This window comes from Lissotriton helveticus, chromosome 4_1, assembly GCF_964261635.1.
Source record: "Lissotriton helveticus chromosome 4_1, aLisHel1.1, whole genome shotgun sequence".
Lineage (NCBI taxonomy): Eukaryota > Metazoa > Chordata > Amphibia > Caudata > Salamandridae > Lissotriton > Lissotriton helveticus.
In genome coordinates, this window is record NC_136063.1 from 1518818033 (window position 1) to 1518842841 (window position 24809).

At 47.0% G+C, this 24809-nt stretch overlaps 1 protein-coding gene across 3 annotated transcripts in view; it reads right to left on the bottom strand.

Moving 5' to 3' along the window:
- Window positions 1–24809, bottom strand: part of LOC144829209 (aromatic-L-amino-acid decarboxylase-like) — a 799768-nt gene that overhangs the window by 401807 nt on the left and 373152 nt on the right. For all 3 annotated transcript variants that reach the window (XM_078688118.1, XM_078688116.1, XM_078688117.1), the window contains exon 5: window positions 9297–9431. In XM_078688118.1, coding sequence (XP_078544244.1) covers window positions 9297–9431 — 135 coding nt within the window. The remainder of the gene's footprint in view (window positions 1–9296; window positions 9432–24809) is intronic.

Below are 24809 nucleotides of genomic sequence, written 5' to 3' on the forward strand. Positions count from 1 at the left end.
ATACTCATTAACTGCAATCAAGGCCCCGGTGCACCTAACAGTCAGCAGGGTCGGCCAGGCGAGCACCTCATCAGGCCTGCCAATTACTGCAATTCTGCTAAAGCATCAATCCAGGGGCCATCCCAAACAGGTTCCTCAATAAAAAAAAATTAAAAAAGAGAAATGGATTAAAACAGCGCAAAAAAACACCCAACAGCTACCAGCCTATTCAACATCAACTTCAATTAATAGAACAGAATAATCAATATAACAATATAACAAATTACAAATTAACAACCTACACATTAAAGTAAAAAAACTCCTCAAAAACTCAAGATACATCAAATACATCAAGACAAGACAAATATGAGATCCGGCAAGTAAAGGCGTTCTGTTACAAAAGTCATCAATAACAGGAAAAGGAAAAGCATGATTTTACAAGAACCTAATATAGTTCAAGTAACTACATCAACAACATCGACCCTAGAAGCGCCATCACTCCACAAGGCATTCGAAACACTTGTGGACATAGAGGATACAACTAGTGCGCTAGCGAATCAAAAACCAGCCAATCAGAATAAATTCAATTTCTAGCCCAAAATATACTCAAAATTCCTTTTTGTAAAAGACGATGGGGCATTGTAAAATCTAGGAATCAGCAAGCAGCTGGGCCTCCCCTCCCCACTGCACCCGGAAATGGAAAAGGAAACAGGAACGGAAGCACCAACAAGGAAAGGCAAAACGACAGAAAGCAGTGGCGAGGTACCTAGTCCGAAAACCTACCCTGAAAAAGATATAACAGATCAAGAGTGGCCACAAGTGACAGAATGGGACGCCCTGCAAAATGACAAAAACAACAACAAACTCACTGAGAAACGAAAACAAGAGAAATCTAAGTCCACCTCCTCTGCTCTGGTGACACAAAAAACACCACCAACAATTCCACTGGAGCCAGACATTATAATACGGCCCCGCCAGCGCACGTCACCTCACTCAGCTGCAGTCTCGGCACCTGCAAGGTACGCGGTTCTACAAGTCCACTCAACTGCTTCTGAGACAACTTCAACCACCATCACCATCCCAGACACCATTTCATCCAAAACAAAGGAAACTAAGAACCCCCAATTTAGCCCGAATATGATTTCCCCTGCCCCTGACTACACACACGAAAGAACCAACCCGACCTCACAGCTCACTGGGGTCCAGGGTATGGTGCCTGGAATTCTTGACCTAGAATTTAAAACTGACCTCAACACCAACACCAAGCTCAAGCCGCTTATTCCAGCACCTACTGGAACCCCGTCAGAACCGGTTTCCACTACAACGGGCAGCAGCACAGGTCAGGGCAGGGGTGATCCAGAAGAGACACCGGGGTGCAAAATCGCTAACTTGTCACCACTCACAAATGAAGAATGGGAATATCTGGTAACCACATACTCCTCCAAGACTAAAGGCCACGTAGTCGTCGAAGAATCTGGAAGAGCAACACCTGACCCTATAAAGGAGACACCCATTGGAGAGGACAAAATATGGGCATCTCTCCTAAACACAATGCAACTTACAACAAAATGGAATATCACTCAAACAAGATGGATATTCAGCTAACCCTCCTTAAGTTGTCGGAACTGAACAATTTCAACAAAAGAGCCCAAACCGAAACAACAATAATCCCTCCGAGCTGTACTTGCCATTTAATCATTGATAAACTCGCAACATTGCCCGCAGTAATGGGTGACCTTTTACCAGACCTAACAAAACCAATTCAACAAATATAAGTGAGCCAAAACCCAAAAACAAACAAAAAGGAGATCTCATAAATGATAAAGTATTGCGCCTCCAGGAACACATAGAGCGACTCACAATCGACGAGAACAAGAACGCTCTTAGCTCCTCTACCTCAGTGGCCAGAACCAAACCACGGCCTGGAGAAGTGGCCGCTGATCAGGTGCAACAAGAGGAACCAGGAACCTACGAAAGGGACAATGAGAGCTCACATTCGGGCTTTGTCTCCACAAGCGACATGGCCGATCCAAAAGAACAAAAGACTGAGCAGAGATCCAGCAACCGCAACAACCAGATCAGGCATTCAGTTGGAGAGGAAGTCTCTCCGAACAAATTTCGATCATCCAAACAACGCCGGAAACAGAGGAGGAAAGGGAGGAACAAAAACCCATCCATTAAAACCTTCTTTCAAGCATCAACAAATGTTCTGTGCTGATCGCAGCCAGAACAAAGAGCAAGCAGAGTGCCGCCAACCCCACAGTCCGAGGCGAGTGACCCCGCTGCAATTGGTACAGCAGAACCAGAAGAAGCTGGAATAGCACACTTAAGGGATCAAATATTCCCTGAGACCATCAACTTAGCCGAACAAGCGGAAAATAACCCGGCACTAGCAACTTCAGGGGGACTCATCCCCGCAATAATTGCCGTAAAGGTTCCACCAGGCAAACAGAAACAGTAAACCACAAATCAAAATAGGATACAGTACCTGGCCCAGTTAGACTCTGTGGTCTCTACACAGAGTGGAGGAAAGGGCTCAGCACCGAAATTGCTGACAGAATGAAACTAGAAAAACAGTCACCCCTAAACATAGGGGGAAAGGAAAAGGACCTGCACAGCGTAAATCCCGCAAACAATCCCCGATGGGAAACTCCAAAATCAATTCTGTTCATCCCAGTATACAAATCTAAAGGACGGGGCGACACCCTCAACAGAGGCAATATTCTCCGAATATTAACAGATATTAGCAACTTGGCTGGGATAGGTTCACAAGATCTGGATCTGGAATCTGTCGAATTTGAAACATTCAAACACCTGTCGGAGCACGAAGCAACAAAAACAACCTGGGCCACCCGAGAAATAGTGGAGAAAATTCTCAAAGAGGAGCACCAACTAGAAGCCTGGGGATCCGACTACAGACTTACTACACAGTCGAGTACCCAGAACCCCTTCTTCATCTCCATCAAGGGCCCAAAGGCAGCAGGCTAAGTAATAAGGGCGACTGTCGACCCTCCAACTCTGTGCTCAAAGGGTCTCGTAGCACCTCCGTTGACACCACAGACAACAATGGAGCAATCACTCATAATGCACAGAACAAAGGAGGAAAGGACACACTAAATGACTGGTCATGGATAGCAAAAACCATAAATTGTAGACCAGACAATCAATGACACAGAACAGAAAACATTTTAAATCTAAAATTCTGCTCTTGGAATGTAAACGGCCTTGGAGCTAAAACACTCAAGAAACATGGCTGGAAGACCCTCTTCATCTACAAGGTTTCAAATCATGCCATCTTTTGGGCACCAGAAGTTCGAAACATGGTCATCTGAAAGGTGGCCTTACGGCCTATGCCTAAATCAAAACTATAACATCTGCGAAGGAATTAACAAGTAAAAACACTCCAACAATTGGAATAAAAACATTACAGATAGAAATAGCAGGACCAAGTGACAAACAACAGCTAATACTTGTTAACACCTACATACACCCCCATAACAAAAAAACAGGTGCAAGACTTCTGGTAGCCAAACTAACCAAGTTAGTCACTGAAGAGGTTTCTTCAAACTACATCGTCTCAGGTGACTTCAACATGTGCCTCACAGGGGACACCGACCCGGATAGGCAGGCATCAGACTGACACGCAGAGTGGGGGGTCCCTCGCCAAGACGAGTGCAGGTGGGGCAAGCAATCTAAGATCTCAAAAGACCTCCTGAATGAACTAGAGAACCTGTCCCTGGTTGCTCTAAATGGTCGATTTGCGGGGGACCGCCCACAAGCTGCAACCTTCCATAATGCCCACACAAATACTGCCATAGACTACACTTTTATTTCTTTATCGCTCTTTAGCTCAATATAAGGGTTTAGAATCGGAACACCGGATCACAGTGACCACCAACCTCAAGTGTTCATACTTGACGCTCATGGAACGGCAATCACACAACCAATTTAGATTTTAAACTTAAAGGTCACTTCGAACCACCGGTGAATTAAATGCAACATGAGCAATCCAGAAAAAATATTGGCCCTTTCAAAAATAAGATGTGAGGAAAGCAAACAGCCGAGTGCGAACAGTTTAGCAGCTTGGGAAATCTTCACCAAAAGCTTTGACTCAAATAAATCAATAAATGAGCCAACAGATGAAAAAGCAAGTTCAAAAAACGTACAAGAGGCACCATGCAAGTCAGCCAGCAACCAAATAATTCACTTCACTAGACCCCAGAACACCGAATTAAGACAAATAAAGAGTGAAATTAACAAGGCACTGCGTAGCCTCCACCTATATGGTCCAGCTGATAACACACAGTCGGCACTAAGGAGGCTAAAAGCACTCAGAAAGAAAATCTTATGGTTGCAAAAAAGGAAACATCCGACACAAAATGGTCAAAACTGCTATACGACGCGAAAAACAATAACTGCACCAGGTTTTGGCAGGCAGTCAAGAGCTTAGAGAACCCAACAGCTCCGGGAATAAACTCGCATATAAAGGGAAGACACTTGGGAAAAGTACCTACAGCGCCATTTCAACACGGAAACAGGTGCAAATAAACAAACCCCGTCGGAGTCCCAATGCGACGAACTGCTCTCCAAACCTCAAGGACCGGAATCCATCCCCTTCTTCTCAATCAAACAGCTAGTGAACAACATCTCGAAAAGCCAGAAAGACGGAGCGCCTGGACCCAATGGCCTACCACCAATCGTATATAAGCAGGACCCGAAATACTGGGCTGAAGCGCTACTACCCCTTTTCAAGTATACAATGGAACACGAAAGAATTCCTGATTCTTGGAAGGGGTCAAGTATTTCACCGATCCACAAAAAAGGCAGTACGACTGAGCCAAAAAACTACAGGCTCATCGCACTAATAGACATTGAAGCCATAAACTACGCAGGCTGCTTATTGAATGAACTTACAGAATGGGCCCAGGAAAAAGCCCTAATTCCCATTAACCAAGCTGGCTTCCAAAAAAACATGGGGACTTCAACAAATATTCTTGCTCTTTCACTCCTGATAGATGATACAAAAAACATCAACAAACCACTATTTGTTTGCTTTATTGATTATAAAGCTGCCTTTGATAGCGTTGACAGGGGGACGCTCTGGTCAAAACTCTCGAGGTGGGGAATTCCACTAGCCTCCTTAACCAGCTAATTTTACTTGACTCCGGAACATGGGTCCAAATTAAGGTGGGAGCAGGAGACAGTTTGTCTAGGAGAATACCAACCACCAAAGGGCTGAAACAGGGTTGTGTCCTGGCCCGACCCTGTTCAACCTTTGTCGCTGATCTCACCACAGAGCTGGATCACTGCAACCATCATGCCCCGAATCTGGGGGGCTTAACTCTTTCGAATCTACTACATGCCGACGACTTGATACTTATCAGCCGTACTCCAGTCGGCTTGCAACACTTGATAAACACCACAAGTAACTTTGGAGATAAAAGCGGGTTAAGCATAAATCTTGAAAAATCCAAAGTTATGGTATTAAACCAAAGGAATAACAAATACCAACCCCGATGGATAATGGGGGGCAAGTTGCTGGAGACGGTTGAGAAATACAAGTACTTGGGAGAAATCTTTGACAGGCACGGCTTGTTCTCAAAACAGAAAGCAGCCATCAAAGGCAGAGGGACCTCACTGGCGGTAGCATTAAAAAACATCAAGCATAAAATATCTGGCCCCAACCTTCTCCCTTTACTAGAAGTGCTCCGAGCACGACTCTTACCCACGATCACTTACGGCAGTGAATCAATGAGAGGGAGAGATGAGGTTACCCTAGATAATGTGGTCTCCAAGGCTGTGAGAATACTATTCAATCTCCCGCAGTTCACTTCGCCAGCTCAAATAAGGCTAGAATTTGGGCTACAAAAGCAGCAAATATCACAAAAGGTTGCCTACGCCAAGTGCTGGTACAAAATAAAGGGAGCCGAGCCAGGTACACTGAAGTCTTACTTGTGGAAGGAATTGACAAGGAAAAAAGACTGCCTGACTATGGGTTATCTTCCATTAGCAATCAGGGTGCTCGCCATACAGGACCTATGGGAAACCAATATGCCCCCAAAAAGTTTCAAGGACCTGGTAAACAAATCAGTAAAGATTGTATCCCACGAAGAAGATAAAGCAGCTCTGAGTAAGAAGGCCCACAGCTGGTTTGTAATCCAGAGCAATGCGAGGGTCAAGCCACAACCATATCTAGGAACAAGCTTCTCGAGAATCACAAAAGAAAGATTCTTGCTTCTGAGGTTGGGAATTTTACCCGCAAAGCACCATCTTCCACCATGGAAACGCACAGACGCAACAAACCATGGCAGACTATGCGGCAACATCAACGAGGATGTTCTACATCTATTATGCATCTGCAAGGGTTTGGGAGTGGAACGAAGACAGCTATTAAAGTCGTGCCTGATCAAAAGCCAGGTACGAACTTGCAGGCAGGCAGTAAAGGCTTGCTTTGAAGGAAGCAATTTGCGGTTGGCCAGTAGCCTTGTTCGGTTTATGAGTGTAACAAAAGCAAAGCTAGCTCTGGAAGTACCCTAATCAATTGGTCATCAAGTTAGGCCCACCGTCTTCTTAGTAATCCATGACATCCCTGCTAAAAGAGATCGTCCATGGCAATTTGTCTAACACCTCGGTCTCTCTGCGTTATGAAGCAGTCACCCGTGGGATGTGAATCAGAAACGGCGGCACAACATTTCTAAATCCACCGCGCATCCCTGGCTTAGCAATCAGGGCCAAGGAACCAGCCAATCACTGTCATGGGAATCACCCGACAAGAGGTTCAAATAACTGGGCGAGTAAAGGACACGGCGAACTGCAGATTGTATCTGTCACCAATGGATTTTAGGTTGCTCGTACACAGACTTTAACGTAACTTAGACCAAAATACTCAACACCAATTCTAAAGGAATTGGCATTGCACAGGAATTCTCAGTAATTAACACTTGGAAAAAGTTGTACCTTTCATGTCACTCTGAGCACCTTACTGGCCGCATTGTATACCAGTTTTTATTTTCTTGTAATTTTATGGAGTCCTGCAATTTTTTTATTTTTTTTATTTATCTAACTCCTGCATTTTTAAACGACGCTGGTTTGCTTTTTATACATATGTTTTAACTGATTGCAAAGGTTTTAATTAATCATGCAATAAAGATTACTTACTTACTTACTTACCCCCACCCTGGCCCTCCCCCGCTCCTACCCACCACCCAGCAGCACTCCCAATATGAGCCGCTACTGCCTCTATTATTATAATTATTATTATCAATAATGTTATTTATAAACCACACAATCACCTAAAATGCATCCTGGTAGTAGAAAGACTGTTATGGTCAATCACAATATCACCCGCCATAATCTTGTTAGTAGCCATGTTTTAAGAGATTTCCTAAACTGGTCAAGATTCAGCGACTTTCACACAGAAATTGTTAGTTTGTTTCACAGGTAGACCGCTTGAACAGGGACTGCTCGACCTCCATCCCGAGAGAGTCAGTATGTATTAACTTTGTATCATAAAGACAGCTTCTCCTGATTAACAAGAGAGGTCACCAATATAGCACTGTCAAAAAATAGTCTCCATGGAGTCTGACTACCAAAAGGCCACCTGAGGAATATTTGACTGAGGTAGCCAAACATCCACTGGTAGTGGTCATGAGATCTTATTTGGCACACAACAGAGCATCTATGTCTTATCTTTGTTAAATTTGAGAAAATTAGAAATTTTATGTCAGCCAACGAGTAACCTCCTGCATACATTGATGGGAACTATCATACGTTGTCGGAATTTTTAAGTCAACCGATATTATAACCTGGGTGTCATCAGCAGACTACTACCCCACCTACGGCGAAGGAACTTAGCCAACGGCTTAAGAAAGGCATTAAATAGGGTGTGGCTCAGTGATGGCCCCTGGGGCACCCACTGTACTATAGCTTTGAGTTCCGACTGGTATTGAGGGGATAAACCGCCTGAGTCCTGTCCTTCAAATAAGACACACATCATTTGAAAGCTTGATCCTTTATACAGATATCAGATAGTCTCGCAACCAGTAAATCATGGGAGACTGTATCGAATGAAGCTGACAAGTCTAATAATGCCAGGACCACAAAGTTACCTATGTCGATTGCCATCCTCAGATATTCAGATCATTCAGAACAGATACCAGCAGGTCTCAGTTACCTTCATAGGGCTTAAGCTGGACAGAGCCAGATCCCATAGCTCAGTTCTCTCGAGATGGCCTACTAAAATAGAATTTACATATTTTTTAGAAACTTTTCATTGGAAATGGGAGCAGTGCAATAGGCCAATAATTACCCTAAGTTCCATCTCACTTTCCCTGTGAGCTTCATCTCACTTTTCCTTATGGTCAGACCCTGGTATCCTCTGGACGCCTGTTTTGTCGTGAACCTCACATGTGTTTTGAGATCTTATTCCCTGCACGTTTTCACTCCATCTTGGTGCCATCTACAGTTACCTGATCTTACGAGTCCCTCTCTAGTACCCACTGTTCCCCCAGAGTACCTTATTACTTAAGTTTTATTCTTTACATGCGGTCAGCTAGTGTTAACTTAACCGTCTCTACTGTGTCTTCCCTAAACCATATTAGCTTCTCGATCTACCATTATGTTAATCTAATGAGAAAATGCTTGATCTACCTTATGTTCAATTTATGAGCACATTCTTGTTCATACTGTTTAATCGTTCAATGTACAGCAATAATGTCACTGTTCGTGATAGACTGTAAAACTCAAAAATAAACATGGGGGAGATGGATAAGAAAGGGGTTCAGATGCACCCTCCCGAATTCAGTTAAAACAAAGAAGTATCTCATCCCTATGAAGAGAAATTATTTCATTAAGAGTTTAGATGTATTATTGTCCAATGTGGGTCCTGGGTGGCCAGATCCATGCCAGAATTTTAGCATATCCACATTTAGATACATGTAATTATCTTTAAAATCTGTCATGGATCCGGCCCTCCAGGACCAATGTTGGAGAACCCTGGCTTAGAACACAGTTTGTGCTATACACTCATACATGCCTATATGTAGTACATTCTGTCGGCGCTCCAAGCTTGAAGATGAACGCTTGCTCACAAATAACACACACTGACAACTGCCTTGATTGACAGCTTGCTCAGCGTTTTACCATAACAGCTTTTGGAACAGGACTTCACTCTTTAAAGGAAATAGAAAAAAGGTTCTCGATCTTTCTTTAAACTTAGAACAAGAATTCTAAATATTTATGTGCATTTATGCCTCTGTGATCTTAGGTAGCCGAGGACTTCTTGCACAGAGGTAGAAGTCAGTCACATATTCACTCACCTGGTCTGAAGAATATGCCACAAGCTTGTCCATGATTTCACCTTTCGATAGCTCTGGGTGTTTAATTTGTAGTTGTTGTATCACTTTTGTTCTGGCAGCGAGCATCACCATTAGGCAGGCCTCACTAGCGGTTCCCTGAAATAAATAATAACAGAATCTGTTACAGCAAAAATGAGAACGAGAGCAGGAAATCTGCATAGAAATTTTATACAGTGATTTTCATGCCTGACCTGCCTCCCCATTTCTAAATAATGAATGCATCTCACTTATGCTTTTGTTGCTCTTATGAACGTAGTTAACCGGATGTAGTAGTCAGAACCTACTTACGTCAGACAATTAATTCAGTCATCACAAGCCACCGCACAACATTCACTTCCTAGCATTAGTTGAAGGCTGTTTTAACTTGTGCACAAGGATGGTGCCTCCATTAGGGCATTGGGGCATTGCCCTCTTCATATTTCTGCCCCCCTAAGCCCATATCAATTAAATGTGAGTCAAATAAAACATTGTAAGTGCTTGCATTTTGCTATGGCCGAGCTGGTTTCAATACAGAGAGGCCTGAGGCTGAGGCGGGTCCCAAAGCAGCCAGTGCGGCCTGAGGGCATGGGGCTTAAAAATATTATTGACAGACAACATAGGGGTTAGTAGCCAGCACCTGGGGCCCAGGTGCGCATGTTGGGGTGGACGGCTGGCACTCTCCGCCCTGCCCCACATGCGCACTAAAGTCCACTCAGAGTCTCTCCACCAGCTCATACTGGAGACCGGGGTGACTCATAGCCGCAGCCCCCGGGCTCTGTAATGAGTGTTAAGGTTTCCTGCCCCAGCCAATCCAGGGGGAAACATCCTTTACAACGCAACTTTTACCACGCAGTGCCTTTACGACGCAACTATTACATCGCATGTCATTATAACGCATAGCGCTGGGGGGCGCTCTAGGATAGGGAATAGATTTAATTTACTATCCAACACCTTGCCTACTATCCACGGGGACTGGAGTTGGAATAGTAAATTAAACTATTCACTATCCAGCACCCCTAAGCGCTATGCGTTGTAAAGGCATGCGTTGTAAAAACTGCGTTGTAAAGGCATGCGTGGTAAAAGCATGCGTTGTAATGTCATACATCCAATCCAGGTGCTGTTGTAACAGCAGGAGCAGCGTCAGGAGTGGCTTAGACTAGAGGCTGGGGCCTCTGGAAATGTGTGCACGTGATGCAGTGGGGGCTAGGAGGAGTTTCTCTCTCTCTCTCTCTCTCCCTCCCTCCCCTCCCCCCCCTTTTCCGTGCAGCATATACAGAGACAGGGCGCAGAGTTCACTGCGCTGGCATGGCACAATGAAGAGCTTGCTGCGTCCGCACAGGTAAAGTGAGTTTGGTGACTTGGCTAAATACATATTCAGGGCCGGCTCTAGGGTGGTACGATCGGTGCCATCGCACCGAGCGCTGACTTGCTGTGGGGTTGCTATATTTATTGTTTTAAAAGCACCTGATGTCGCGTTCCTTGTCCCAGCAATAAAAATGTGAAGATAACTCCTTTCATAAATGTTCTTCCTGGAGAGAGACCGGAGCTTGGTCTAAAAAATTATGACTCTTTGTAGTGCAGAGGGTTAATGTCCCTGCTGCAAAGAACGTGTCCCATTCAGATCATAAAGTGCATATAATATAAATTGGTCAATGGATTACCGCTTTTGTTTGACAGATATCCTTTTGTTACTTGCAGTTTTTAAGTTAAAATCCTAATATAGAGCAATGAGCTATTGACTGTCATCAAATCCTAATATTGTAATGACGGTCAATTTAGGTAGAAATTAATTCTTATTATTAAAAAAAACTAACAATTGTGTTACATTTAAAATTCTGAATTTGTGCTTTTCCAGACTAATGGCCAGATGTAGGTAACTTCAATTTACCGACTCATAAATACCGTATTTTACCAATTCGGTATTTATGAAGGAGGGAGATGTAGGTAATTTTTAAATTTGAATTACCGAATCGGTAACCTTCGGTATTTACCGATTCGGTAAATACCGAATCGGTATTTCCCATTGATTCCTATGTTATGTTATGTTATCTATACTTATACCGCGCTCAGCTGCCCCAGCCAAGGGGCGTCCCGGCGCTTTGCAAGGCACACACAACACACCTCAGTTAAAAGACCAAAGAAATGGAACAGTGAAGTAGATTAATAAGAGCTAAACGAATAAAATAGTCTTAATGGCACGTCTAAACATCAAGAGGTCTTCAAGGGCCCGGGTGTGAGGGGGGAGAGAATTCCACAACTTCGCCGCTAACACCCGAAAAGAACGGCCACCGACTCTGCTCAGCCTGAAGCGCGGACCAACTGCTAGGTTCTGGCCCAGGGATCTGAGGGTTTGTGAGGGAACATACGGCACCAGCAAATTCTCCAATATTTGGGGAGTTGAGCCCTTGAGGATTTTAAAAGCAAGGCATAATACTTTGAATTTGATCCTCTGGTTCACAGGAAGCCAGTGAAGAGAGCGCAGCGTGTTAGAAACCGAACACTGCCTTGGCAGGCCAATCACCACTCTGGCTGCAGCATTTTGCACTCGCTGCAGCCGGATGAGTTCCGACTGATTAATCCCCACCAAAAGCGAGCTAGCATAATCCAGCCGGGACAGCACTGCCGCTTGGACCACTAGCTGCCTGGTGGGTGCGTGGAAAAATGTAATGATCGGTCTTAGCCCTCTGATAATACCGTAGCAAGTAGCCGCCACCTTCTTAGTGTGGCAGATGAAACTAAGGGTCGGATCCAGCCAGACCCAAAGATTTTTTATCTCCGATGCTGAAGAAGGGGTCACACCCGATTCCGGAGGCCACCACAAGTCACCCCATAGCCCCGCCTGCTTGCCAACTACCATGACCTCGGTCTTTTTGGCATTTAGCTGGAGACAGTTGGAATTCATCCAGTTAGCCACTGCCCGTAGTCCGTCACGGAACCTGGGGGCCTCCATATCAGAGTCCCCACTCAACGTGACCGCCAGCTGTGTGTCGTCTGCATATGAGACCATCGTCAAGCCCCACTGCTTGACGACCGCAGCCAGCGGCCTCACATAAAGATTGAATAGGGTGGGGCTTAACGAAGAGCCCTGAGGGACACCCAGTTCCAGCGGATATGATTTAGACTGACCGGGCGGGATCGCCACCTGAAAAGACCGTTCGGTAAGGAAGGAACGAAACCAACATAGGGCGGAGCCCGAGACACCTACTTCTTCCAGGTGCTGGAGCAACATCCTGTGCGAGATCGTGTCGAACGCGGCACTAAGATATAATAGCAATAGTGCCGCCGTCCGACCCGCATCCCGCACAGAACGCAGGTGTTCAACCATGGACAGTAGGGCCGTCTCCGTGCTGTGGCCCGCGCGGAAACCGTTCTGGGTGGGATCAGGGATGTTAGCCCTAGTGAGGTGGTCCGACAAAATTCCATTCACATGGGCCTCGGTTACTTTTGCAGCCCAAGGAAGGAGGGAGACAGGGCGGTAGTTCTCGGGTTTGAGGGGGTCAAGGGTAGCCTTCTTCAAAATAGGTGTAACTACAGCCTGTTTCCACCTAATGGGAACTACGCCTGAAGATAAAGACAGGTTGATCAAAGAGAGTACCGGCGTCCGGCATAGCGGGGACATGTTCCTGAGCTGAGCTGGTTTCAACGGATCTGCAGGCGATCCTGATTTGATTGGCTGTGAAGCCCATAGGAGTCAATGGGAAATTCTGAATCGGTTTTTACCGATTCGGTAAATACCGAATGTTGCAAGGGTGCAGGGGGTGTCACTTTAACACCCTCTAGCACCCGAAGTAAAGGCATGTGTGACATGTGGCACACATACATGCCCTAAGGGCATGTCTGTGTGTCACATTGCACAGTGTGCATGCACAGATGTGCATGCACACCTGGATTCGGTATTTTACCACACAATAGGATTGTGTGGTAAAATATCGACTCTTAAGGGCCTGTGGCACTCTCAGGAGTGTCACCTACATTTGGATTTACCGAATCGGTAAAATTACCGATTCGGTATTTTACAGAATCGGTAAATTTACAGATTCGGTAAATTTACTGATTCTGTAAAATAATGGCCCCTACATCTGAAAACCCAAATACCGGTCGGTAACGGCCGAATTCGGCCGTTACCGACCGGTATTAGGGCTCCTACATCTGGCCCTAAGTTCTCTTATACTCTACTGCCGACTAGAATGGATGATATGTGACTCCTACACCTTGTAAGCCTCCGTCTTATGTAACATTTCCTAGGCACTGATTGACACACATATGATTGTATCTGTGCAATGTTTGTGTATGTAAAATGTCTGACACCTTAAACTGGCATGAGTGGCGCTATACAACTAAATTAATCTAAGCGACAGTGGTTATGGAGACTTAAGGGGCACTGACAAATGGTGGAATCTGTGGCGGAGGTGGTCATTGGGGGCGCCAGCAAACATTGTTCCTCTGGGCGACTCCAGTGCTAAAGCCAGCCCTGTACATATTACAGGAATCCAGATTAAGGAGGGTGAGACGCACCTGATCGGCTGCTCTGTGTCTTTCGTAAACCAAGGCCCATTTCCTTGTTCTTTCCTCTCGTGACAGGTCGTCCCGCCAGCAATATTTCTTGAGCAAGGACACGTCCTCACCACCACTCAAAGCTGATAGAAATGCGCCTGCCAGAGGCCACCCTGTGGCCATCAGGAGGGCGGGCCCTTAGTCGCGTAGGGCTGCCCCCGTCCTGGAATATGGCCAGCCACTCCTCCCCAGGGCAGGCTTTGCTCTGTGGGATGTGGGCGGGTCAGTGACGCACGTCCGGGGGCGGCAGGCAGGGAGAGGGGGGTATATCTCTCCCTCTCGCCATATCTCAGGCCTCTTTGCCGCTCCGGACGTTGCGCGCTCCACGTCGGGGACACTCTTTTCCTCCTCTGGTCGGTTCGGTCATGCGTCGCGATGAGGGGTTTCACCGATGCGACGGTTTGCTTCTCCTGCGGTGAGTGGAGTGATTCTAGGGGTTGTGTTCCCACAGAGATGCTTTTGTGGGCAGGTTCCTTTGTCCGGTGGCACGTGGGGCAACTTGTGCAGGCTCGGGCGGGTGCCCCCCCTCCTCCTGTCGATCCCCTGCTTCGTTCCTTGTTGTCTCTGATGACGTCTTCCTCGCGCACTGAGTGTGTTTTTCCTGGCCTGGTCAGGTGGCATGGCGCCCATACTAAGGCCTCTCGGGGCAAAGAAGTGTTTGACCGTGTGAGTGCGAGTTTCTATTGTGCTTCTTATGCATGTTTTAACATGGCTTCGAGTGCGATCGTTGGGTTCCACACAATGGTAATGCAGTGGGGGTGAGCAGAGGTCTTGCACGCGCGCAGGTGCCGTTTGATGTATTGTTCAACGGGCAGGACCCTCACTGCCAGGCTGGGTTCTCCAGCGTCACATTGGCCTGGCCAGGTGTCATGGCGCCCTCCCTCTGACCTCTCGGGGCAAAGAAGTGTTTGACCGTGCGAACACTATGTTTAAGTGTGCTTTCTTATGGATGCCTTAACATTGCTTGGCAATTAGGAAGCTTTATCGGGGGAGAGGCTGCGGCCGGGCGGCTGGAGCGTTCGACCAGGGAGCTGGTGACCTGGGTTCTTACCTCGGAAACGGCGGTTGGGATAATGTGATCCTGGGTAAATCGTTTCCTAGTGCAGTTGATGCTTTGTGCTCACGCTTGTGGAAGGACCTATGTTCGCTCTCGGTGGCCTTAAAGCCCACATATTATTACCACTGATTGATTGTGTGAGTGTCTGTCGTCAGTAACGTGGGGTGTTCTTCTGGCGTTGGCACGCGGTGTTTTAACATTAGTCAAATCGCTTGTTGTCCCTTGTCTTACTAGAAAAACGTGTTGGTGCACTGTGGCTTTCGCTCACATGGCGCTGGCGCCACGCTTTCTCGTTTATAGTGCGGGTGTTCCCTGCGGTGTGAGCCCACGCGTGCCGTCCCTCAGCTCGCGGTGTTCATGTTTCCCGGGCATGCCTGGAACCATAATCGGTCCCCCCCCCTTCCCCCCCCCGGCGACGCTCCTCTCATATGCTATGTACAGGGCGCACCGCCCCATGCACTCTGGGGTAGGTACGGGGCGTGGTTTGGCTTCAAATTTGGGGCCCAGTTACTCAGGCGGGCGTGGGGCCTGGGGTTAATGGCCGACTCTCCCCCATCATCCTCCCGGCGGCCATTTTGAATAGGAATCATGTCTCCCGACTTTAGCAGGGTGGGGGCCTTGTAGTAATTGTAGCTGGTGGATACTTAGAGTGTTCTCTGCCCGCTGGTGCATGCACGTTCTGTGGTCTCCCCGGCTACATGATGAGTTCGCTTTGTGGCATCTTCCCGGCGGTCTTGATGAGGATAAAGGCTAATTTCTTAGCGATTTGCACTCTTTCTTGTTTCCGCATTTATGGCTTATTTACATGTTTCTATTTGCGCTGGAAAGTATCCGAGGGTGGTGAATTAATTGGCTTCTCTTCTGTGAATGACTACACGATTTTCGTCGGCTCTGTTCAAAACAGCCTGGTTTCCACACCTGTTAGGCAGTTAATCTACTGTATGAGTGAAGTGGGCGGACTGGGTGAATCCTTCAGCACGTTAGTCCCCAGCAAGCCATCGATGGCCTGTGAACTTTTTATTTACATGAAGTTGATTCTTTGCTATATCATGGGTACTTTAGTGTTCGCGAGGTATCTGTCAGTGTTCGCATTTTCTGTTGTTCGGTATGCTGACGGAGGCCGGGCCGTACAGTATATTCTAAATGTAGACTTTTTTGCCTGCCGCAATACGTGTGTGTTCTGCTGACACGTTGCATGTCCGGGGGACACCTTTTGGGTAAACCGAGAACACAAACCCCCTTCTTATCATATGTCCAGCAGGATGCACATTTATTTCTATTATGGTACCGTCTGCTTGCGGCGCTGCACTGTGGCCACAATGAATAATTACGTGGATAGATAAAATTCATCATCTGCAGCCAGGTGTCTGACTCGCCAGCTATGGTCCGGTCAGCAGCCAGCCTGCATGAGCTACTAACGTCGAACCTTGCGTATTGGTGGGGGGGGGGGGTGCGCCCGGGGCTGACACAACCCGGGGGTGCTGCTACCCTGCGCCTTCGAGGGGAGATTGCCCTGTCTGCCTAGTATTTTGAGAGGAGGTGGCCGAACGGGTAGGGCGGGCATCCTTGAACACGGTGACCCGGGTTCGAGTCTCGGCGAGGTCGCCGAGCATCCCGTGATTATGATTCATTCAATTTTCCGTGTCTAACAATATGAATGTGTCATGAAAGGCAACTGGAGCTAGGTAATGCACCTCGATGCCCAGGTCGCGTCTCGCTCGGGCCATTTAAACAGGGGAAGTATTGTGTCTCAGCTTGCTGGGACCTCGCTTCCAGCGCGGGTTAGACTAGTTTGGTTATTAGGGTTCCATATCGCGCGGGGCCGTCCGGTGTGAGGGCGAGGTACTTGAGCCGCTCGTCCGGGGGCTGAGTGTTATTAGTTGAGCTCCTCCCTTGTCTTTTCCCGGGTGTCGGCTTTGGCAGGCGTGGGCCCCCTCTCGCCTGCTGGCTGTCGCTCCGGCGCCAGTAGCGCGCTACTTTCGACTGGCCTACCCTGTTCACGAGCGTGATCTAGACACGGGGTTGACGTCAGAATTCTTGCAACAGCTGCAGGAACGATTAGAGATCACATCTAGCAAGACCATTTTCCTTGGTACCATCACTGCCTTCCCCTGTCCTACGAAATAGGGCCATGGGTGACGAACAGCTTCCAGGGTGGCGGTCTATATTGAGGCTCCTGCACGCTCGCGGATGTCGTAATCTGCGAATTCCCAAAATAGGAATATGCTTATCCCCGAAAGTTATAGTTTATAGTTAACTCATGTCCCTTGCCTTAGGAATGAGTACCTGGTGTGGTACTAGGTTGACTTTTGCTTTTCTATTTTACGCTACCCACAAGTAGCATAAGGACTTTAACGGCAAGGAAAGTGCATTGGCGAATGTAGCGAACTGGTACAGCAGTTGCTTTGCGTGTACGCGGCCCTGGGTTCCATCGCAAGTGCTTCTTAGGCAAGCGACACATGCTTCTATGTTGCTGTAGAGGTCACATCTTGAATGCACGTCAGACGGTCGTGACTGCTCATTAGTTACCGCAGGCTCGGGTGGCTTGAGTACAAGTACTGGAAGTTAAGTCAGTCAAGGGGCGGCATTGCGAACATGATAAGCTAAACGTGAATCCTGCTTTGTACATATTCAGCCGCAGGTAATAGGTTTCCACTGCACGCATTATCAGACAACAAGCACTAGAATACACTGGTAAGACACCTCCAGAGCCTGGGGATATATTTCCTCCACTTGAGGTTTCACCCGTCATCAGTAGAGGGCTTCAATTTTACTTGTTGAGGTTCACTTACAGGCTGGGGATGAGGTGTGCTGGGTAGTTGGGCTTGGGACGTGCAGATGTGAGCCCCCCTCACACCCTCCTGGGTGCGCCTGGCAGGCCCGGTCTGCGAACTGCATATTATAGGGCGGCTTCCGGGTTCTTTGTTGTGTCAGCACGCAATTACAATGCACCTTTACGAATGTGCAGGGTACAGCACCACTAGTGCTTAGTTCACACGTACGCTAGTTATAGTATATACTCGCAGATACATGCACCTGAGTGCCGGCAGATATGAGAAGATGTTTTTGCTATATGTACACGGGCCTGAGTACCTTCTTGAGGGGGGTGTGGTACACCAGAACATCTGCCAGTGTACTCTGCTTGATTCCGCCATGTATACAGGTAACTGGGTGCCCCGGTGTTAGAGGTATGTGGCATCAGGTAAGCACCAAGCTAGATCTGCAGGATGTGGCTAATGTGTACATGCATCGGTGTGCCATGATTAAGATTTGTGTGATTCAGACTAGCGGTATGCTATCCTTGCATGAGGTGATCAGTACGTACACGTGATTCGGTACTCAGTCCTAGGACAGGTGCGATACACTGGCCAAACAAATGCTACTGCATAGTGTGGACATTATGTACACACAACCGTTTGCTGGCACAAGGGACGTGCAGTAGTTCAGGCCATCTGTGTACACCTAATGCATTTTATGGCTGACCCAGGTATGCCTGCTCGTTCCTGGAGAGGCGCGTAGTTGCGCGCTCAGTTTACATGCAGGGGTATGGACAACTGCTCTTGCGCAATTTTAAGGCCTTCTGGAACGTCATGATTGTACTACATCTAATTTTACCATCTATTCATGATAGGACGGCGTCCGCCAGCACGGAAGGCACGTAGGCCACATCAGCGTGGAAGCAGGTGACAAAGGTGCTTTCCTCAGTCACTTTTCCTGGGTCTAGCGTCTAATTTGGGTCAATTTACATACAGTGTGGGGCAGGCACTCCCCAGAATTACTCCCATGTATATTGTTTCTTTCCTCGCGGCCCATATATTTGTTCGTCCCTGATCCCGCTTGACGTTTCCGCCCTTGAGCAGAAAGGTGTTTACGGTTTGAGTCCTGCAGGCGGGGTGTGCGGACCTATAACTTGCTTAATTATCCAAATTTTAGCACAGACAAAATGATGCTCCATACAGCTGGAGCATTAAACATTTGATAGGTTTCGAACACTTCTTATGGAAGAGCCCAGTGTGAACGGCCTTTGGCTGGTTTACACGTGTGCTGGCCGGGAAGGTGGGCCACCTCTCCGCGAGGTTCCGGGGTTCAGGTGGTCCAAACCCTACCTGCTGGTAGACAGGCCTACCCAGGAGCGAATGGTTACGCAGGCGTTAGTACTGGTGCTGGTCTGGTAACCAATCGTTGCTTTGTAGCACTTAGCGGTCTTCAGAGTTTAGTAATAAGTGTATGTCACTTCGAGTTATTACACTGGTAGAAGATCACTTACAAGTTATCAGACTCTCTCACAACATGATCTCACTGGGAAGACACTTCCACACCGAGGCAAGTATATTTACTAGAAATGTCAGTAAGGGGAGATCTTGTTGGTTAGTTTGTAGGCCTACGCCTCACTTTACTTTTGCAGCAGGCGCTGTAGGCACGCAAGCCCTTGCCACATTATTTCTGGAAAAGTGGGCACATAGAAAACTCTGTATTGTTGTGCAAGAAGTGAAGTGGCAGCTGTTTTGGAACCTCTGACTGTCTATCTGGTATTCCAACCCCCCTTTTTGTCGTTTTCACGATTTTGGGTGGTGGCTGTGTACGATGGGCTTCATCAGGATTTGGACACGCAGCTTCTGCTCAGGGTTAGTGTGGTTGGGCTCCCCTGGCTTGCATTGGTACAGCTTTGTGATGAACCTGTGTATCCTTTAGTTCCCTCGTGCACCTCCCAAGGTGAGAAGTTGACCCGAGGTTTCATATCGCCAATATGGGGAGCTCCTTGTTTCAGCTTATTTTCCCATATGCGCGAGGGGTTAGGCAACTTTTATAGATAAGCTATTCTTGAAGTAACATGGTCTAAGCGGCCCTTGGTTTCTGGGGGGCATGTGTTACCAGCTGTTTACCTTTGCATTCCTGTATATAAAATGGAAGTGCACCACGCAAGTTACTACATTAAGCTTCACGCACTGTAATAGCCATCAGTACTTTGCTTGTATTAGTAGCTCTAGCGTACACTAAGCACAGTAGTCAGTTGAAGTTTGAGTACTGCACCTCTGCAGAAGTTGTACGTTTCTGGGTACAGTCTGCTGTTGCCTTGCGTAAAGATGAGTGTTGGGTCTCAGTGGCATGCGCTGGTTCTCCTATGGTATGGTTTAGGGTGCGATAGCACCAGGGGGGGCCCTCCTCATCTCTTGGGCCATTTCCAAGGGTTTGACCTCATGCACTTGGGATATTCTACACTACTGTTGTAGAGGGATTCTTCCAGGGGGTATATGCTGATTAGTCCAGAGGGGGAACTCCTTGGTTCAGCTTGTTTATCCCTTCTGGCGGGGGTCGTAAGTCAACTCTTATAGACAAGCTATTAGGCTGGTAGCAGGGTCTAAGCAGTCTTCGGCTTCCAGGGGGCAGGGGTTATCAGCCGTTACCTTTGTAACCCTGTTTTTAAATATAAGTCCACCACTCAAGTGAAATTCTGCACCTAGCACTTAAATTAGCCCTCTGCTTGCTTGAGGATGATTGCTCGAGCGTACACAATGCACAGTTTACAGTTGTATTTTGTGAACGGCATTTCAGCAGTAGCTGTACATTACTGGGTGTAGTCTGCTCTTGCTTTGTGCGAAGGTGTGTGATGGGTCGCATTGTCATGTGCTGGTTCTACTATTGTTTGATTAGGGAACGTTATCAGCGGGGGAGGCCCCTCATCCCTTGGGCACTTTCCAGGGGTATGACCTCTAGAACCAGGGATAGTCTACACTATTGCTGTAGAGGGACTCTTTCCCTGGGGTATTTGCTGACTAGTTTCAGTGGGGCTTTTGGTGTCAGCGGGCGTGTCATGTTGCAGGTCGGGATCATAAGGGGGCACTTGTTTTCCTGGCCCAGCAATCCCTTTGTGGTGGTTGTAAGTCATTCTTACAGCCAAGCTATCTACAGGTAGCATGGCCTAAGCTGCTTCCAGACTAAACCTGAGAGGGCAGGTGATGCCTGCTGTTAATACCTGTTCAATCCAGTATTGGCATATGCAAAGTCATCGCCCAAGTATATAGTATAATATGTATTTATCCCTTCAATGCCCCTGTGCGCTTTCGTGTATAGCTGCACAAGCGTCATTGTAAGCACACTTTCTCCATGTTATGCGGAGAACGGAGTACAGCAGGAGTTGTAATCTGCTGGGTTTAGCCTGCTGACGCTTGTTGTGAAGTGTGTGGTTGAGTTGCAGGGCATGTGCTGGAACGCCTATGTTCGATTCGAAGCTGTCAGATCCCGCCTTCATCCTCACACGATTCAGGTCAGGCATTTTTCATGTGCCACTCCGTTTTTGCCCATGTGGAGTTGGCGGCAGAGAGTGGCGCAACAGTGGTCAAATAGGAGGTAAAGGCTTCCTGGTTGTGCCACCAGATTTCGTTGGTCAGCGTTCTAGTGTTCGCTGACTGTCCGCCATTTCGTGCGTGAGAGCCCTCTGCTCTGCGCACTTCAACTGTCGCTTTGAGTTGGAAGGTCGCGCTTCCTCAGCGCTTCCGAATCTGAACTGTAATTAGTCTTTTGAGGGCTTTTGTTCCAGTTTTTTGGGCTCTTTGGTATATTACGAGCCTCTCAGCACACTCGGCCATTATTTCTGGTTGATTAATCGGCCCGTGTGCAAGTCCCGTTTCTTGTCCGTTCAGAGGCTTCATTTTCTTTCCGCCTCTCTTCACCGTTCAGCAGTTTTTCCCGTGAGACTGTAAATTAAGTTCCAGCATTCGTGCCAGTCCTGTGGTGTTTGGTTTCCTGGCAGCAACTTTGGCGTTTGAAGAGTTCCTGGGCATTATTCCTGACAGCAGTTCAGAAAACGACAATGCAGTAGGATTGCTCCTTGCTTTGTTTCTTCATTTGAGAACTCTCTTATGTTATTAAGCCTGCATTAGCCTTTGTGAAACAGCCTTATAGCCTAGGGCTGACCTGCTATCTCATTGAACTTCAGTTGAGATATTCTTCTGGAACATTTATCAGTAATCTTCATAGCTTCCTGCATCTTCCAGTCATCATTCCTTTGAGCGTTGTAAATGGGGTATTCATTGTATGCATATAATTAATACTGCTGTCTACCAACATACCTTCTTCCTACAACCTGCAATCTATGAGCACTGAACTGTATGCATGATCATTTCTAGGAAGCCTATTATATATCATATGAAGAATTAGAGAGCAGCAAATTCCACACTTGAGTAAGGTAAATTGAGCAGCTAGTGGATACGAGTAGTGTAGGAAGCCAATTCTTGTGGGAACTGTATTAATGATGTGCTTCATATTTTAGGTGCAGTTGGGCCATCGTAGAAGAGTCCTTAGGCACCAGTGTGGCAGTCTCTCTTGTCTATCCACTTCCCCTTTCCCTTCCGTTCCTGGTCTTGGAGAAATCCGGGTCCAGGGAGGTGAGGGAATTCGGAATTACTCAACAGGGCTCCTCCCTCAAGTCATCAGCTTCCACGGAAAAGCCAAGAGTTCAGGTACACTTCTGACAGATTGAAGTGCCTCAATTCTATTCCGTCTGAGCAAGATGGCTGAGGGATTAGATGTAAAAGCGCTAGCCTCTATTTTGGAAGGGTTGCAGAAACAACTTAGTGAGACTAGGGAGGAGGTTAGAAAATCTAATCAAGAGGCAAGTTTTCTTCGGCAAAGAATTGATCAGATGTCCTCAAGTCCTAGTCCTAATTTTGGGAATTTAAGAGCCCCAGGGTTTGATCCTTCCCCAACTGCTTCATCGTCCCTTACCACTCAAGTAGTGCATGCCATGTCCCCCACCATTCCCTTGGCAGCCCCAGAGAGGTTTCAGGGGGATCCCAATAAGGCGCAGATCTTCATGACTCAGTGCTCTCTCCATTTTGTATGTAAGCCCATTTTGTTTAAGGAGGATCAATCCAAGGTGGCTTTCGTGCTCTCTTACCTGAGTGGAGACGCAGCTTCGTGGTCTATGCCATTGGTCTCCTCTAATGATCCTGTGCTGTACAAGTTTGAAGATTTTAAGAAAGAGTTCTTACGAATTTTCGACAGAAGAACCATCTCCCAGACTACTGATAATGAACTATTGGATTTGAAACAGGGCAATCGAGAATTGGTGGCATACCTTGCTCAGTTCAATAAATTAATTGTGGAAACGAATTGGCCTCCTGAAAAAAGAGCAGCAATCTTTTACAGAGGCCTCAAGGATGAGTTGAAAGATGGATTGTCGCAGATTCCCCAGAGACCCACGGATGTGTCCGAGCTCATCGATCTTGTGCTACAAATTGATCAGCGTCAGTCTGAACGTCGTAGTGAAAAGAGAAAAGACTTTAAGCCAGTCCCTCCTAGATTTGATCGTGTTAGAGCGGAACCGGTTAAGAACTCTGAAGGGGTTGTTCCTGAAGAACCTATGCAAATTGGCACAGTTCGTGGTCCGCTGTCCAAGGAAGAAAGGGAGAAACGCCAAATGGGAAGGCTCTGTATGTATTGTGGACAGTCTGGTCATTTTGTCCGAGAATGTACCAAGAAACCAAAATCTAAGCAATGGGTAAAAGACAGGCTCCACCAGTAGACGGAGTTGCTCTGGTGGGAGCTCCTTTTGAGTCAACTCCCAAACCTCAATCATTAGCGAACACTCTCCAGTCAGCAGCTCCACATCTGATCTTGTCCTGCAAAATTCGCTTTGGGGAAAACAGAGAAGAAGAGGTCGACATCATGTTGGATTCCGGTGCCACGGGGAATTTTTGCGATATCCAGTTTGCAAAAACTATGGGCATAAAATTTGAGAAGAAACCTAGGCCGGAGGCGGTTAGAGCAGTGGATGGTACCAACTTATCATCTGGTCCTATTGTCTTCGACACCGAAGCAATTTTGGTAGTAGGTCCCGGAGAACATCGAAGCAATATCAGTTTCAATTTAATTGACGCGCCTCAATTTCAGATGATTTTGGGATTGCCGTGGCTCACAGAACACAATCCACAGATCGATTGGTCTAGGCGTACTGTGGAAATGAATTCAACTTTCTGTCGTGAACATTGTTTCTGTGAGCAAATTGAAAGGGTGCAGACCACGTTGTCATCCAGTTTGGCTGATCAAGCACAAATGATTTGTGCGGTAGAGCTTCCTGAGATCCCCTCTGAATACCAGGATTTGGCAGAGGTGTTTAATGAACAAGAAGCCAGAAAATTACCACCTCATCGGGATTACGACTGTCGTATTGAGCTGGAGCCAGGAGCAACTCTGCCCTGCAGTCGTATTTATGCGTTGTCTGAGCCAGAGAATTTGCATTTGAAGGAATACATTGAGCAAAGTTTAGAGTGCGGATTCATACGACCCTCCCAGTCTCCTGTGTCTTCGCCTCTCTTCTTCATTCCCAAGAAGGATGGTTCTTTGAGAACCTGTATTGATTACAGAGCTTTAAATCTAGTGACAAAAAAGAATCGCTACCCGTTACCTCTCATTTCTGAACTCTTAGATCAGGTCAAGAACGCTTGCATCTATACCAAGTTGGACCTTCGAGGAGCGTATCATCTTGTTAGAATGGCAGAGGGAGAGGAATGGAAGACAGCTTTTCGAACGCGGTTGGGGTTGTTTGAATACCAAGTCATGCCCTTTGGGTTATGCAATGCCCCAGCTGCCTTCCAGCATTTTGTAAATGATGTGCTTCGAGAATTTTTGGATAGATTTGCTGTGGTCTACATCGATGATATCCTCATTTTTTCGAATAGTTTGGAGGAGCATGTCGGACATGTTAGAGTGATTTTGGAGCGTCTGTTGGAACATCACCTGTTCGTGAAATTGGAGAAGTGTGTTTTTCATTCTTCAAAGGTGGAGTTTTTGGGATTTATTCTGTCTCCTAGAGGGGTTTATATGGACGACTCCAAACTCCAGGCAATCAAATCTTGGCCAGCTCCCAGATCTGTGAAAGAGAT